Source organism: Kogia breviceps, chromosome 14, assembly GCF_026419965.1.
Source record: "Kogia breviceps isolate mKogBre1 chromosome 14, mKogBre1 haplotype 1, whole genome shotgun sequence".
Taxonomy (NCBI): Eukaryota; Metazoa; Chordata; class Mammalia; order Artiodactyla; family Physeteridae; genus Kogia; species Kogia breviceps.
The window spans coordinates 26,096,078-26,113,382 of NC_081323.1; the positions used below are offsets into that span (position 1 = coordinate 26,096,078).

The 17,305-nt window shown below is 58.7% G+C and overlaps 1 protein-coding gene and 1 long non-coding RNA gene across 2 annotated transcripts; one reads left to right on the forward strand and one right to left on the reverse strand.

The window, feature by feature from the left end:
• Positions 1-865: 865 nt before the first annotated feature.
• Positions 866-6,001, reverse strand: SOX8 (SRY-box transcription factor 8). The gene is made up of 3 exons (XM_059038484.2): positions 5,364-6,001; positions 3,803-4,032; positions 866-3,099 (listed from the first exon to the last, which is right to left on the reverse strand). The coding sequence occupies exons 1-3, from the start codon at positions 5,783-5,785 to the stop codon at positions 2,360-2,362; spliced, it is 1,392 nt and encodes a 463-aa protein (XP_058894467.1). The 5' UTR covers positions 5,786-6,001; the 3' UTR covers positions 866-2,359.
• Positions 6,002-6,169: 168 nt separating this feature from the next.
• On the forward strand, positions 6,170-14,699 carry LOC136792532 (uncharacterized). Its single transcript, XR_010836456.1, has 4 exons — positions 6,170-6,621; positions 10,126-10,237; positions 12,569-12,707; positions 13,192-14,699. It is a non-coding gene; the product is annotated as an uncharacterized lncRNA (long non-coding RNA).
• Positions 14,700-17,305: the final 2,606 nt, after the last annotated feature.

A 17,305-nucleotide genomic window follows, 5' to 3' on the forward strand; every position in this document is an offset into this window, starting at 1 on the left:
ATCTACATCCCCCCACCCCAGACCCGCCTCACCCGGGAAGCTTGGCACACACTGGTCTCACAAACCCTCATAAATCAGGGCAGCTCTTCCCAAACGCTGCTCTTGGCAGGCCCTGGATGTGGCTCCCCAGTGCGAGGTGAGGGACGCGCCCTGGATTGCAGCCACGCGACGGCTGGGCAGGCGAGGGGATGGGTGCATTGCCCCATACCCAGGCCACCCCATTAAAATTGCATAGGCAGCTGCCTTGCATATCTGGGTTCTCTTGAGAAGCGTAATCTTCCTCTCACCCCCAGATGCATCTGCACAGCTCAGAGGTGGGTGCCTCCAGTCCCGTGTGCTGGGAAGGCCCAGCCGGGGAGTAAGGCTGCCCCTCACTTGCTGTCGCTCCGCTCCCACAACCGTTTCTTCCTAGAAACCCTTTCTGCCAACCAGACAGTCCTGCCCGGGGCCTGCAGGGTGGCTTTTATCCAGCTCCCAGCCTGGCTCTGAGCCAGTGCCCAAAAAATGTCGTCAGCCACCCAGAAACCAGCTCTGGGATTTGCCTGGGAGGAAACCACGGCCCAAATCTGGCCCATCTGGACCCATTTTGCCTACTGAGGAGGTTTCCCCTCCTAACATACACCAGGAGGAAGATGCATCCCCAACTTCCTGGAGGCTTCTGAGATCTATCCTTTTCAAATTCAGATGCAACACCCAAGAGGGAGGGTGGTCTGGCCAGCCGGCCCCTCCCCCCGGGGAGCCTGGGGTTAACCCTCACAGAGCCCACTCCTGCCTTGGCCAAGCCTCTTCAAAACAGGACCCCCATGGTCTCGGAGACCCACAGCCCCCATGCTTATGGAAAGCAACACACAAAATGCAGCCCACGTAGATAAAAAGCATTTTTTAATTTTATCAAATTGATCTGTACAAAAGTTAGCGTTGCTTGGTCAGAAAGTAGCGAAACACAGCAGGTAAGTGACAGCGAAAGTCCAAACTTGACACCGAAAAATAGATTGCATAAAAATGAGTTTGCTGTAGTTCCCTGCCCCCACCCCCAGGAAGAGATATGCAAAACAAAAAAATTTTTCTAGAAAATGGTAGGAAAAAGTAGAAAAAGTAAAAAGAAGCAACATCTCAGATGTACTTAAATTTACAGTTTTAAAGGCACAATTTTCCATGAAGTAGGCGGTTATCATCGCTCAGCACACAGCGGAAGCAGGACAGGGAAATCAGGTATTATTCTTCTAAAACTAAGAATCTAAAAGAGCTTAGTGGAGAAGGTTTTAGTTTCACAGCTTGTAGGTGGCGCCTGGTTCCTAAGAGCCGAGATTAATGTGTTTCTGGAGCCACCAGGTCCCAGGAAATTCCCGCCTCCACCACTTGGCACGGTCGTGAGCAGGAATGAAATTCAGCGACACCCTGCCTTCTAAACCTTGACTTAATGTCGGGTGCCAGGAGCACCCCAACCTGATCAGAGACACCACAAGACAAATCCCTTCTGCCTCGGGGTTCCGGCCACCTCCGGGGGGCCTGGAGCTGGGGCTCTGCCTGATGCCTCCCAAACAGCCAGGCTCCCAAATGCCTGGAGCAAGGGCCCCACCCCATCTGCCCCCACCCCCGGCCCTCACCCTCAGCTCTGTGGCCTCCGTTTTGTCTTAAATTCTGCTCTCTGCACAGATTACTTCATTAATTAAAGATAAAATAATACAGAACATAAATACATTTTAACAGCTTTTGAAACAAATCAAACACATTGAAGCTTCAAAAATAAAAATTAAAAAAATAAAATAAAAAGAGAGAAGTGTTAATCACTGCCAAACCTTGCTCGGAAGAACCCTAACTACAAGGAACACCTCAGGTCTAACGGGCTGGTCCCAAGAGGTGCTCCCACGGACACATCCCCGCCAGGCTGTGGGTGACGGGTGATAACTGGCCTCAGGAACGTCATCCATTGGTCCTGGGGAGTTCTCAGCGCCAAGGCTGGCCAGGACTTTGGAACACGGGCGGCCTGGAGACCCCACACCTCTTCCCTCCTTTTGTCCTTTGTGCTATGGCTGCTGCTTTGCAGACACTGAGATGCAAAACCCAGACGCTGGCGTCTGCTCGGAAGAGGGACCCAGTGACTGTCCTTCACAGTTGCAGTCCCCGCAAAAAGAGAGAGAGAAGGGAAGGAGGGCTTTGTCCATGGACGGGAGTTTGGAAGTCTGGAAGCAGAGGGGACTTGTTTACAAAGCCTGGCTTCCCGCGGACCTCAGCAGGCACTTGATGGAGCCGCGGCTCCTCCCCATGTCACACACCTTCTGGAAGCCCCCGGAGGTCTGTCTATCTTTGCCGAGATCAAGGTTGTCCTCGGCCGCAGCCCGTCCACGCGGCCGCACCCTCAGGGTCTGGTCAGGGTGGTGTACACGGGCTGCTCCCAGTTACTGGGGGGGCTGTGGGCAGGCGGCACAGAGAGGCCACCGAGCAGGGGCGAGGCGTAGGGTCGGCGGGGCGAGTGGAAGTAGGGGTACTGGTAGAGGCCGGATGGGTAGCCAGGGTACGGGCCATAATAGTTGGGGGCCTGCAGGTCGGTGTAGTCGCACTGTGAGCTGGTGAAGGAGCTGGCGGCCACGGCAGAGGCAGCAGTGGTGACACTGGCCTGAGCACTGTAGGAGCCGTAGTCGGTGTGCCCCGGAGAGCCATGCGACTGGTCGCCGTAGTGGCCAGGGCTCAGCTGCTCCGTCTTGATGTGCGGCCTCGGGGGCCCTGCCTCAGTGGGTGACGCAGAGGCCGATGGGGCTCCCTTGTGGGCCCACACGGGGGATGCCCCGATGCCAGCCGCCCCGGAGTGCGAGTAGGAGGTGCCTCCGTAGGAGCTGGCGGCCGCGGGCTGGCCCGGCTCTGTGGGCAGGGCCGAGTGGCCGTTGAGGGGCAGGTACTGGTCGAACTCGTGGACGTCAAAGGTGTCCATGTTTCCGATGACCTCACTGCTCAGCTCAGAGATGTCCACATTGCTGAAGTCGATGTTCTGGCGCCCGCTGTCCACCAGGCGGCGGCCTTCCAGCTTCAGCTCCTGCTTGCCCCCGTGGTGCAGGTCAGTCTTGGGGGTGGTGGGGGGGGTGGGCGGCCCATGGCTCTGCCCTGGAGACAGAGCACATTTCAGGGATGAATGCCCCTTCTGTAGGGGGCGGCCAGGCTAGTGACGTGCACACAGGAGGAAAACCAGCCCCACTAACTGCCACAGGTAGGAATCAACGGCTTTTTGTTCCTGTACATTTCCCAGAAATTCCAGCAAAGCCAGACCTAGACCTCACTCCTCAACCGAGGAAATTCCGTTAAGCACTGTTCTAGGGTAAGACCTGGGGCCAGGGAGGCCCCATCATGAAGAGCAAGCTGGGGTTGGGGGAGGAGAGGAAGTGCCCAGCCCCTCGCCCATGGCAACACAGTCCACACAAAACCTGTCTCCCCAGGCCCGTGGCTGTAGCCAGCGTGACTAAGACTGCTCAGCTGGCCAGGATTCCACCCGGGTCAGTCTGATCCTGAAACTGGGCTGCTAACCACCAGGCCGGTGGCATGAGTGAATCCTAGGTCAGAACCAGCAAAAAGGCCAGCGGAGCAGAAACGCCTTCGGGAAGGACAGAAAACACCCAGGTCACAGGGCGCTGGACCAGGGCAAACTATCAGGCCCTCAGTCTCAAAGGGGGCTAAGTAGGCCCCCGTGGGCATCGGAAACAGCTGCTTTTGGGGGCTATGGGGCCTTTTCCCAGGTACCCGGGGAAGGTTTGGTTCTCTTGAGGGAGCCTGCCCTGGGAGTGAGCCCCTGCTCCCACCCCCAGGAGCCCACCTGTGTGGTCACCGTGGTGGTGTGCATCACCGAGGCCGGCGTCAGTCTTATAGACGGCACCGCTCGGGTGGTGGCCCAGCTCGGCGCCTGAGTCTGAGTCACTCTGGCCAGTCTTCACGCTCTTCCTCCGGCGTGGCTGGTACTTATAATCTGGGTGGTCCTTCTTGTGCTGGACCCGCAGCCTCTCTGCCTCCTCCACGAAGGGGCGCTTCTCACTCTCACTCAGCAAGCTGCAGGGCAAAGGGCAGGAGCAGGATGACGAGGGGGCGGGCACCACCCCAGGAGTTGGCCCGCGCATCAGGTGAGGCGCTGGGGAGGACCAGGGAAGCCCGAGTGCATGCCCGCGAACTGGTGGGCACCAGGCAGGTGCTCCCCTTCTCTGAGGACGGGAGGGATCAAGTCGGCAGTGAGGGCATTAGGTGAGGTCAGAGGAACAAGCCAGAATAAGACCCAAACCTTCCGGCTTCCATCTTCCTCCTCTGACTTCCCCCCTCCCTGAACCTGTCCCCTCCCTTTGGGACTTTCTAAGGCAGGTGGGTGAAGAGGCCAGGACCCAGCTGAGAATACACTGTGGACAAAGGGAGGCTTCCGGGAACCAAGCCGGGATTCTGTGGGCAGCTGGGCTTCCCAGATTTCCAGAAACGCTGGCAAAACCCAGTGGTCCTCGCTGAGGCTCAGAACACACACCGGCCCCCCATACCCTTCCAGAAGCTCATGTCTGCCTGCAGGACAGGGTCTAGGGATACAGAGGCACGGGGCTGCCATGGGTCCACAGCACCCTGACTGGACAGAGGCTGGAGCACAGAAGACATAAACACAAGCTTTCAGTGCCCAGTCATGAGGTGAGGAGCAGGAAATGAGACCAGCGCCCTGGACCCAGAGCGGTTCACTTTAAACCCCAGTAGAGACCGTTTGGTGGGGATGGGCTGTCCCAAGCAGCAACCCTGTCACTGCTGCCCACTGCTTGCCGTCCTACTTTCTGCAAAATGGCCAGCCTCATCACACCAAAGTGCACACCAGTGCTGAACACCCCCTCCATCCCCTCCCTTCCCTGGTGAGGGTGCAGAGGTGGCAGAGCATTGGGAGAAGCTGCGGGGAAGGTGCTGAAGGTGCCGGTGGGGCAAACACACACCGTTCCATCTGCCTTCTGGACTCCCTCCACAGGGTGGTCGGGGAGTCCTTTCCGAGGAGTGGGAACCTCCAGAGAGTTGTGTCCTGCTTCCAGAAAGAGGCCACTTTCCTCTGGGAGGGACAAGCCTCCAGGCTCTGCAGCCACTCACAGCTGGGGTCCCCAACTCCGCCTGCCATTCACTGCCTAGAGAAGGCTGTTTCTGGGCTCAGGGAACGTGCTAGGGGCTGCACAGTGCTCCTGCTGCCCTCTGTGTGCCCAGGCCGTCCTGTACCCCACGTCCCATCCGTCTGGCCAGATCGGGTTTTTCCACTACGACTCGCCCTGGGAACAGCCACTGGGAGCAGGGCCGAGGCCGGGCGCTGCGCCACCGCCCAGCTCCACGCACACCAGGACCCGCTCCCCGCCCCGGCCTGGGGACAGTGCACTCACCGCCACAGCTTGCCCAGCGTCTTGCTGAGTTCCGCGTTGTGCAGGTGCGGGTACTGATCCGCCAGCTTGCGGCGCGCTGCTTGCGCCCACACCATGAAGGCGTTCATGGGCCGCTTCACGTGCGGCTTGGCCTTGAGCGCACCGCCGCCGCCGCCTCGCACCGGCATGGGCACCAGGCTCCAGTCGTAGCCCTTGAGCACCTGCGACACGGCGTCGCGGATGCAGGCGGGGAAGCGCTCGTCCGCCGCCTCGGCTGCGTCGCCCCGGGCGCCGCCCCCCGCGCCCGCCGCACGGCCCAGACCCTCGGAACCGGCAGGCGACGGCGGCGCGTCCGAGTCCGAGTCCTCCACGTGCGACATGGAGCTAGCAGTGCCAGATGGGCTGCAGGGCGGCTGGGCGCGGGTCTCGCTCATGTCCAGCATCGGGGCCGCGCGCGGAGAAGCACGCACCAGGGAGGTGCACCGAGTCCGATGCCCGGCTGCGCTGCAGCCTTTCTGGGACCCGAGGTCGTCGCGCGGTGGCCCGACCCGCGTCCCGCAGCCTCCCAATCCCGGCCCTCTTGCCGCCGCCGCCGCCGCCGCCGCCGCCGCCGCCGCCGCCGCCGCCGCCGCCGCCGCCGCCGCCGGAGCTCAGTCCCCGCTGGGCTACCCGCAACAAGTTTCTTTAAGCGGCGGCCACAAGGCTCCGCCCCCCGCCCAGCTCCCCATTGGCCGGCGCGCACCCCACTGCCACCGGGGGCGGAGCTTGGCCGCCCCCGCCCCCTCCCCCCACCTTAAAGAAAGCTCCGCAGTTCCCCCTGCACCCCCGCCCACCCCGCCTGGCGCCGCACCACGTGGGGCCGGCGCGCCCGGCAGCCGAGGACCGGATCCCGGGCTGTGCAGCACGCCGCGGGCCCCCCTTCCAGGAGGGGCGGGAAGGAAAAAGGGGGCAGAGAGGGGTAGAGGTGGGCGCTCCGGGGTGCCCTTTGCCTACTGGGGTTCTCCGCTGCGCTCCCTCTGCTGGCTCATAACTGCTCCTGTGCGTCCGGGCCCCGGTCCCATTACCCAGCCTCGGCCTCCCGCTGCGCAAGGAGGCGGGTCCTCAAGAGCCTCCCCCACAGCTTGCGTTGAGCCCCGATGTCTTGCCCACAGCCCAAGAGGTGCCGGGGTCAACTGCTGCCAGGCTGCGGCCCAGGGCGGGGGGTCGGCTTCCCGCCCGCAGGGCCGGCGCGACGTGCAGGAGCCTCCCGCGCGCCAGTCTGCACGCCGCGCACGTCCAGGTAACGGCGCGCCCAGGGGCCACGGCTCGGAGCTGGGCGATCCCAGGACCCCGATCCCGTCCGGACGTGGAAAGTGCGGCGGGGGCGCTGCCGCAGGAGGCGCGGCAGCCGAAGGGGGCGGGGGCGCTGGGCGGGGCCTGGGCTGACCCTAGCTGTTGAGTCCCTAGGGCGGCCCGGCGGATGGCGTGGCCGGACGCGGGGGCCCAGGGCCTTCCGGGAGTGACCCGGGGGTTGGGGGCACAGAGGCCGTCCGGCGGGGCGGTCCTGGGTGGTCTGGCGGAGGCGGAGGCCGCTCCGGGCGCCTGGAGTGGAAGAGGTGGGCGCGCCAGCCAAGGAGAGAAGGGGGCGGGGTGTGCCGCCCTGTTGGGGGCGGCGGGGTCGGAGAGGGGACATTTCCCCGGAGGCAAGCGCCGGGACGCGGCTCCGAGTCCCCGCCCGAGGCCGCCCCCGCGAGTTGGCCGTGGGCCCAGCGGTCCCGGAGGGCGGCTCGGATTCTTTCGCCAAACCCGCCGAGAGGCGACGGCCCGGCCGCCCAGAGCTTCGCCAGACTCCCCCCCCCGCCAACCCAAGACAGCCAACTCGGAACACGCGCGTCTCCGACCTTGCGACCCGGGTGACCTTAGTCAAGGGCTTCCAGTTACCCAGCCACGCACCTCCTGCCGAGTCACGGATTCCCGGGCGAGAGGCCACGGCAGCCTAAGGAGTAGAAGGGGCGGGTCTGTTAGCAGAAAACACCAAAGCTGAAGAATCTCCCCTATGTGCTTTTACCAACCCAGGGGCTGCCACCAAGGCTCTGACCTCGCAGGGAGAGCCTCCTGCCCTCACCCCGCCCCCACTCGTGAGACAGGGCTCCAGCCAGTTTCCAACTGAGTGCGCCATCGCCTGGGCTGTGAACTCCTTAGTTAGGCCTTGGAGCCAGTTTCTGCCAGACGTCGAGTGAGCTCTGGGGGATGCCGGGGATGCCCGGGACCCCCACAGCCTTGCATCTGGAACAGCTGGCACAGGGCCTAAGAGGCAGGGGCCAGTGCCCAGGCTGCCCTGTTCCCCACCACCTTCGGGTGGTGGAAGGGCTACCCCACTGGCCCAGGTCAGGGAACCCAACCTCCAATCTTCCAGGAAAGCACCATGAGGAGCCTTGCTGTAAGGCGAAACAGTGTGCTGGGAGGACACCCTGATACCAGAGGGAGAGCTGGCCTCCAGAGTGGCCTGTCCCCTTGCCTCCCCCCTCCTGTCATCTGCCTGCCTTTGCAAGGTCACCTGCCAGGAACATCCTTCCCGCTGGTCTGCGGTGGCTTCCCTTCGGAGGTCCTGCCCTCCTCTTGGAGTCCCACCCTGCAGTCGGAAGACACCAGGGAGGCCCAAGTGAGGGCATCCCCAGGGGCATCCACTGGACTTCCTGGCCCATAGGGACCCATGCAAATAAAGGCAGGATTGAAGTGGGGGGAAGGAGGCAAGGATGACAGACCTGGGCCAAACTGTCCTGCCTCCAACCCTGTCCTGGGGATCAGATCCCACCCCTCCCTGCACTGGGCATGCCGTTGGGCACCATGTCTGTGTTTCCATGAAGAGCTCTGCTTTGCCAGGGAAAATGGAGCACAGGCTGCACTGGGTACACTGGGCAGGGCAGCCTCTCCCTGCTCCCCACTGACCCATGGTGGGGCGCCACACAGCTATGTCCCCTAGGACACAGGTGACTGCTGGGACCCTTGGAGGAAAAGAGTCTGAGCTAGGAGAGTCCAGTGCCAGATCCATGTCACAGAGTCTGGCATGTGCGGTCCTAGGCCCCACACTCAGCTCCACCAGGCAGCAGTGACCACCCCAGGGACTGATGGGGTCCTGGTGGGCAGCTTCTGTCATATATGTGCAGGCCACCATTCCCAGGGGATGGGCAGGCAGATCCCTGCCAGGGCTTGGCTCAGGCTGGCTGCTGACACGGAGGGTGGCACCCAGAAGTGCCCCAAATCTCCCTTGTGGTCTTGAAGGCTGTAAAATTTGCCATGTGCTATCCAGCCCCACCCACTAGTGCTGACCTCGATTCATATCCTCATCTGCTAGGCAGCCCCTGAGTGGACACTAGGACATAGCCTTCAGAGGAAGTGGTGGCCACAGTTAGTTCCTGTGTTTACCGGTATTGATGAAGTGCCTGCTGTGTGCCAGGGCTTTTCTGGGCAACACAGCACAGAGCCACATTACACCGTCCTAGCCTAGAAGATGCTGGCATTTGATGAGGGGGCCAACAGTGAACACACCAAGGGGCTGAGACATTCACCATGGGCGGCAGGGGTGTGGCGGTGGTGGGGTGGTCCAGGAAGGTGGCTTTGAGAAGGTGACAAGTTGGGGCCTCACACTTCTGACCAATGGAAGAGAGAGGAAAGAGCATGGCGATGGAGGGAGCATGTGCGAAGGCTCTGTAGCAGCAAAGAGCACAGGTTATCTGAGAACAGAGTGAGGCTGAGGGGGCAGCTCTCAGTCCACCCCTGGCTCCCCTCTTCTCTGAGCTCTTCCTTTCTCTCCCCACCCATCCCAGTCCACATGCCTCTACCTTCATCTGTGGGCTCTGCAGTTTCAAGGAGATGATCTGATTGGCCAAGTTTGGACCAGGTACCTGCCCCGGGACTATCAGCCTGGGGCGTGGGAAAGCTGATGTAAGCAAGGTTTCTAGACCCACACCCCTGGCAGAGGCTCCAAGGGGACCTGCAAAGAAGGAGATGTGGGCTGCCAGGCACCCCCCATGCCTATGAGACCTGGCCAGTGGAGGGCTGGAGAGTTCCAGGGAAACCTCTTCCAGGTGCAGAGACACCTCCCAGCCCATCCACTCGTTGGCTTTTAGGCTGGCTCGGGAAGTCCATGTGAAGGGGCTTCTGAGGGCCAGATCACCACGGAGAAGGACACCTTCCCATCCTCTGCCCGTCCCCTGCCTGGCTCTTCTCTCAGACAGTCAGGGTGGCCATGTCTGTAGTTGGTACAGTCTTTAAGAGAAAGGCCTTGGGGGCAGGTCATGTGGGCCCATGAGCCCCAGGCCGATGTGTCCCTGTGTGTCCGCAGCCCTGGCCTGGGCCTCTTGGCAAGCCAGCCTGAGGCAGTTGGCATCACATCCTGGGAACCCCGGCTCAACCTCGGGGATTAATTGGTACTTTTAATTACTGGCCGGTCTGCAGAACCAAACTTCCAGGCCAAAGATGAAGGGACAGCTCTGAGCAGAGGCCCCATAAAGGCAGCCTCATCCTGGCCCACCAGGTCTCCAGAGAGAGAAGAGAGGGGGCTCCCAAGGGTGCCAGAGGTCCAGCATCCCCCGGTAACAGACTCTCGGGGCTCTGGGCCAAGCCTTTTGCTGAAACTCCCTTCCCCGACATAGTTGCCAGCTGGTGTGGAAGTTCTGGTTTGGGTGGAAGCCGGCCCCTTGGTTGGGCTAATATCCCCTCGGGAGCTGGCTGTAGCTGTTCCTTGTCCTGTGCAGAAGACACTGGAAGATCACGCCCAGATTCCTCCCCTCTCTGCCCGCAGGGCCAGGATGTTGGGGGCCAGCCCGTGGCAGGTGCTGGCCCCATGCGGCTTGCTCCTGAGCCCTGTCACTGCTTCCAGTGGACACCTCCTCGGGATACCTCCCCACCTCCAGGTAGGGAGAACCTGCTCCAGGCTGTCCCTCTGCACCTTTTCATCAGCTCTAAGGCCTCCTGATAAGTAAACCCATACTGCCTGGGGGTGACTGCTGACTGTCGGTGGGACCCCCTGCTGTGGCTCTTCTTCTCTGGGGAGGGGGCAGTGCTTAACCCAAGGACCCCAAAGCACATTGTCTGCCCAGTGAGATGTGTGTGCACAGATGTGTCGGAACAGCTGTGGTCTCTGCTCTGGCCTCCACTCTCCCCCTCCTGGTAGTGGTCCCCGAGCCTCCGGCTGTGCCCATCCATCTCTCTCCGGCCAGTGGGCTTGGAGCTGACTCCACCAGCAGCCATTAGGTCTCTTTGACTGTGGGTAGAGGGTGATTCTGCAGCCAAAAACGTCTCCAGGCAGGGTCCCGGGGGTAGAGGGAGCACCAAGGGGTCCAGGCCAGGCACCAGCAGCGTCTACCACAGATCAACTGAGTGCCTTCCTCTGGACGTCTCCCCCGTCAGCCAGTAAATTCCATCCCTTGTCCCTACAGAAGGGCTCTGCGTGCTACCAGACTCCTGGATCCCTGGACCCCAGCCCCATGCTGGGCCCTCACTCCCCGGGGCCCTGGACTCCACCCTCATGTTGGGCCCTCAGTCTCCTGAACTCCCAGATCGCACTCTCATTCTGGGCCTTCGCCCCCTGGACCCCAACGATGGGGCCGGGAGAGACTTTCTCAGCCCCCCTACAGGAGGGGACCCAGGACGTTGAAGCTGACTCTCACTTCAGAAAATCAGCTTTCTGAGCCCAAACAGGCTGCCAAGAGCTATGCTTGTCCTTCCAATCTTGGCTTTCAGATTTAATGACACCTCTTGTCCAAGTTGAACCCCTCAAAATGTGACTGGGACGGGCCATCATGGCTGGAAGTAGACACATCACAGAGAAAATCCCTTTCCGAGTAAGGGGCTCGGGCCGGCAGGGACCTGGCCGCCTCTGCCACAATGGAAGGTTCCAGGGACCCACTAGTGTCAAAGGCAAGTTAAAACACACCCTGTCAAAAGATTTCCATCCAGGTCTCCCAGGTATTTGTTTTTCTGAACACAGAGTAGGAGGGTTTAATTAAGATGCTCTCTGTTAGGCACATTGGGGTTCTTCTGCAGTGAGGTGGGAGCCGGCCTGCAGGAGCTCAGACATGGGTGTGGCAAAGCTTTGCCTCTGGGGGCGTTGGGCTGGGGCAGAGGTGCAGGAAGCTCCTGGTCTTTTCTTCGTGGGACCCTTGGTCCCTCTGGGCCTGGCACGGGGAGCTGGAGGGGCAGCCGCTGGCGAGAGCAAACCCAGCCTTCTTGGCTGCAAACCCCAACGTCTCTTTCCTCTTGGGACATGGCGTGTGTAGAACAGGACCGTCAGCCACCTGCTCCTGAGCCCCAGGACCTGAGAACTTCAAGATATGTGCCACCTTTGCCACTCAAATTGGTGATTCCCACCCAGTCACCTGGTGTTGGTTCGAGAAGGAATGGGCTCCTTGGCCAGGTGCAAGCAGGAGCCTGGCAGGTCATCAGAGAGGTAGCTGGCACCCCGGGGGCAGGTATATTGGAGCCTCCTGATGGCTGGGGGCCTGCTACTCCCTCTTCATTCCCTTGGACAGAGGGCCCCTGAGCTGGCTGTGTGGAGGTGGGTGCCGGAGTGGCCTGGATGAGCCAGTTCTGAAAGCTCTTGATCACATGACCCCTGCGCATTATCTGGAAGTACAGTAATGAATTAACCCTAGCAGTTAGAAGCAATTTCTGACAGCTTGCAACATTCCCTGTGACCACGATGAGATGGAGAGCCCCCCATGGCCTCTGTGCAGGTCCATTAGACTAGATCGGGATGGGGGAAGTAAGCGTTCTGTATTCTATAGCTCATTCTGAAAACACTTTGGGGGCTTCCAGGCCAGACCTGTGTTGGTGCTGAGACAGTGGGTGACGTTCACAGGAGCTCTGCCCTGTAGAAGTTTATGCTGGCAAAGCATTCCAATAAAGTGTGGAAGGAGGTTTCCCAGTTGGTTTGTGAACTGGGGCTACACGGTGGTCCCTGCCCCTGCCTCCTGCCCTTGGGGTGTGGAAAGGGGCAGGAGGGAGTTGTGGGGCTCCCCCGAGAAGGTGCTGGAGTTCTAGAAAGGAGGGCGTCTCCAGGTCATGGGTTCTGATGCCGTTCTCTGTGGCCTCTAGCTTTGGGCAAGTTACAGGGTTACTCTGGGCAAGCAGAGGGTCTGGAGTACTTGTCTGTCCTGGGGGCCCCACCAGACCTACACGAGTTGATGTCCATAGGATTCTGTGTGTGCTGTAGACAACACCTGATGTGTCCTGCATTTTCTCAGTGACCTCACCATCATGCGAAGCTGGCAGAGTTCTGAGCACATCTCCCACTGTCAGGCCCACTGGGCGTCCTGCAGGAGAACCCGTAACAGCAATGATGCCCTCTCTTTCCAGAAATGAATTGTCTGCTTTAATCACGGGGTGAGTCTTAAGAAGGAAAGACCTGGTGATGGATGGCATTGTGCACAAGCTCCCCCAGCCCAGCCCTCAGCACCCCCCAGGTTTGGGCCAAATCAGGTCTTGGATGCAGGTGCCTTCAGGAGCCAGGCAGGGAGGGGAATGTGGAAGCTGTTGAGGGCGAGGCTATAAGGAGTGATGCGGCCTGTGAGTGGCCAGAGAGAGGCCCTAATGGCCAGCCAGGGCCCTGCTGCTACCCAGACCTCAGCTGACTGCAGAGGCATACCTGAGCCAGGCTGGATTGGAAGCACTGCCCAGCGACACAACTTGTGGCTTTGAGGCTGTTTGTTACGTGGCATTATCATGGTGATTGGTAAATGATACAGTTCTGTGGGCCGAATTCACCTACAGGCCTCCTGATTGTGACCTCAGCAGTTTTCAAGACTTCTTCCAGTTCAGAATATGATTCCATGAGAAAAACATAACTGTACACTCTTTTCCCCCATAGGGCTCTACAACCAGAGAATGTCACTGCACTGGGATTATTTGCTTTCCACTCTGCCTGGCAGTCGTGGCTCACCAGCTTGCAGGTCCACACAGGGTCACATCCCCTTCTGGGGAGCAGGGGTAGGAGTGCTTGTGGCCCGGAACCGAGGTGCGGGGACAGGAGATGGGCAAGCCAAGCAGAACAGCCGTCCATGACTCATGGTTCCAGAACAACCAGCAAATGGCCAGCACCTGCTCACCCACCCCCTCCCGCACCTGCCAGCCTCACCAGGGGGTTTTGGCCACTGGACAGTCAGGGTGGGGCCGGCCCAAACTGACCACCCCTCCAGAAGAAAGTGACAGATGTTAGCACCAGCAGGTCCTGCCCTCCCCATAAACAGATGTCAAGACATGAAAAATTGGGGTAAATGAAGGGTGCACGATTAGATTTGGGCCCAAGCTGGGTTCTTGTGGGTGCCAGAGACAGCTGCAAAGGCACGTCAGGGACAATCACCCTGATGCGGTGGGGGCTGCCAGGCCCGTGTGCCCGGGGACAGCTGGACGAGGTGCTGACACGGGGCTCCTTCCTCTGAAGCCATCCCGCAGCTGCTGGGAGTGCTGCCAGCTGTGAGCTTGTGTGCCTCGGCTCCAGGGCCATGCTGGGGGAGCTGCAGGCGGGCCCACCCAGAGGTTCCTGGGACACTAGCCCATCTTGAGCTGATAGCTCCTCTCAGGGGAGCCCCCTTTCTCCCCTCCCCTCCCCTTCTTGGCCCTTTCTGGCTCTGTCCAGGTGGGGCTCAGATCCAGGTCTCTTGAAACCAGCCCGGAGGGCAGTCAGGCCTCCCCTCAGCACTTCTGGCCTCTCCCGTATCTTGGCTTGTTTTCATATAGTTTTTTGCTTGAAAATGTATGTTCAGGAGCCTCCCCCAGGCTCCTGGCATTGGTGAACAGCTGCTTCATAGAGACCCCAGCATGCAGGCGCTGAGCAGTGGGGTGAGAGGAAAGCATCTCGGTGCCCCAACCCAGCACCAGGTCCCAGCCCTCTGGCTTGGGGTTTGCAGAAGAGGTTTGTTTTAGAGTGGGGCATCTTCGTGGGGCACAAGATGTACCCATGTCTAAATATTATTTTAAAACTGTTAGTTGCTCTCTAGCATGGATGAAGATGTAAGTTTAAATGAAGATGTAAGTATAAATGACATGACTTATTCCAACAGGTAAAAGCAATGCCTTTTTAGGTGATTCTGAAACAAGGACCAGAGCAGATTTTTTTAAATTTTGTTGAGATTCACATAGCATAAAATTAAGTATTTTTAGGTGTACAATTCAGTAGCATTTAGTACATTCACCATGTTGTGCAAGCATCACCTCTATTTAGTTCTACAATATCTTCATCACCCCACAAGGAAACCCAGTCCCTGTTAGCAGTCACTCCTCATCCCCCTCCCCCAGCCCCTGGGAACCACTGATCTAATTTCTGTCTCTGTGGATTTGCTTATTCTGGATGTTTCATATAAATGGAATTGTACAATATGTGGCTTTGTGAGTCTGGCTTCACTCGCTGAATATGTTTTCAAGGTTCATCTATGTTGTAGAATGTATCAATATGACTCTTTTTTATGGCTGAACAATACACCAGTGCACGTTTGATTAAATTCAGGCTGAAACAGGCACGAACTGCGCCACTGGCCAGCCTTTCCATGGCCAAGCCCTGCTCGATGGGGTTCATTCCCATGAAGGTTCTAGACCCTCAGATGGACTGGACCTCTGCAGTCAGCTCAAAGGAGGACGCTGGAGGAGACATGAGAACATGAGCTCCCGGTGGACCCTCTGATGGCCTCGCCCACCCTGTGCAAACCCGGGGAGGGAGCCCAGAGCCCAGCGAGCTGGATGCTGGACAAGGGGCCCCTTTCTGCTCTGCACAATGTCCCATTGTGCCCTTCTCAGGGGGGAACAATGCAGCCCCAGCCAGGGGAAGCTGAGGACAAAGGACCCTTTGTGAAAACTGTCCCCACCTGAAAAGCAGCACCCGGGGTCACACCTGACAGCAGAGCCATCCTTCCTTGCCTCCGTCCCCTGTGCAGTTCCCACATCCAGGCAGGGACCCAGGGAAGCTCGGGCAGGCTTGGGCTGGGGCCCTGGACTCTCCCCACTCTTCCCAAGTGGCTGTGTGGGCTCATCTCGAACGTGGCACCCGGACAACAGCGGGTATGGGGGGGAAGTGTGGGTTGTGGGTTCCTGTGGAAGGACCTGGAAGCAGGGCATGGCCAGGGCTCCCCAAGGCTTGAGCCCTCGGGCACACACTTCCTGCTAGGGGCTCTCTAGGCTACAGAAGATGTTTGCACCCTCCGTTGAAGATCTCTTATAGGTCTTAGAGATGGGGTCCGAGGGAGGGTTTTTCATGGAAAAGAAAAGGGAGCTTTTTAAAAAAAAAATCACACTATAAGATACACATAAATGCTATTACCCCAACAATGAGAGGGTGGGGCAGCAGCTGGGGGCTGGATGGGGGAGTTCCAGAAGTTCCTGGTCAAACCTAATTTGGGAGAGCCTATGTCCAGAGGCAACCCCTGCCCTCATGGAGCTCACACTACAGGTGAAGATATAATTAAACATGCCAGAAAAACTGATCCTTTGACCACATTACTATTGATAATTTACATACCAAAGACTAGGAACAAGACGTAAAAACAAAAAAACAAACAAAAAACCCAGAACATTTGCAATATACAAACAAGAAGAAGATCTTTCTTGACAAAATTCACCACTCACTTGTCTGGGCTGTTTGTGTGTGGTGCATTTCACATTGTATGACTAGGTGGTTGTCTCTCCCCTGCTAGACTGTGAATTCTTTCAGGATCAAAACTATTTCATATTTACCTTTGAATTCTCAGTGGCCAACACAAATGAAAATGGTATAGTTAAAATGAAAACTATACCTCATGGACTTTAATGTTTTTTTCTTTTAAACTATAAAATGAGAATATTGATCTACTTCCACTTTGAAATGGAAAGATATTTTAAGTAGATAAAATCCCAAGCAATATTTTTTAAAAAGAGGATCTTTAATATGTAAAGAGCTCTAATAAATGAGTAAGAAAAAAACACACTTACCTCAATCATTTCCTTCCAAGTGCCCAACAGTTTACCCAGTAACCCCTAAGGTCCACTCTCTCACACAGATCTTCCTTCCTCTGAGGATTGCCTACCATTCCACCTGCTTAGAGACACCTCTCTTGTATCCTCAGAGTGTAGAGTTGCTGTGTCCTCACTGGGGTTATGCTTAGGTCATTGGTCAGTAAGCTCTTCCCTACTCTGAATCCTCAGCCCACCACTCTCCCCTGCGGCTGGAGGTCCAGTCTTGAGGGCCAATAGGAGCGCTGACCGTCTAAGGGGACTTTGCTGTCCTGTGCAGAGATGTTGTGGGGTTGGTGGGGGGTAAAGGGGAAGAAAGCTGGAGGGTCTGAATTTTAGGGCCCAGCTGCTGCCTGCACTGTCCCTTACTGGCTGTGTGATCATCACCCCAGCACCCTCCTCAGACAGCAGAGATGGGGAGTTGGGAGGGGACACCTGTGAGGTACCGGTCCACACCCCCCGTTCAGGCAGTGGCAGCCTGGAGCCCTGGGGTGAAGCTGCTGCTCTGGCCTTTCCTCTGCAGGAATGCGAGTCCACACACAGAGCCAGCGTGTGCAGCGGGAGCGTAGTACCCTCCAGGGTCCTTGGCTGCCTACATCTCAGCCGCCCTGATGCGGGGAAGGCCTGTGGTCTGATATGTGCTTTCCAGTAATCTGTTTCACGTTGCATTTCTGCTTCTGAAGTGCCATCCGTCCCTCTCCAGTGTGAGGGTCCAAGCGGGTAGGCGCCTAGGTAGGGGAGTGTACTGGGGGCCTCTGCAACTTTGGATAATTCAGTGAATGAATGAGCGAGTGAATGAATGAGCGGGTCAAGCCCGCTCCAGGTGGGGCGACGCGCCGGCCTCCACGAATCTACTCCCTTACTCTCACGGGTGCAGCGCCCCGAGCGACCTGCGGGGAGCGCGCGCGGTATCGGGCCAGGTCCTCGCTCCGCGCGCATGGGCGTGGCTGGCCGGAGTTGGTCGGACTTCCAAGTGTGGGCGGGGTCTCTCGGCGTGGGCGGGG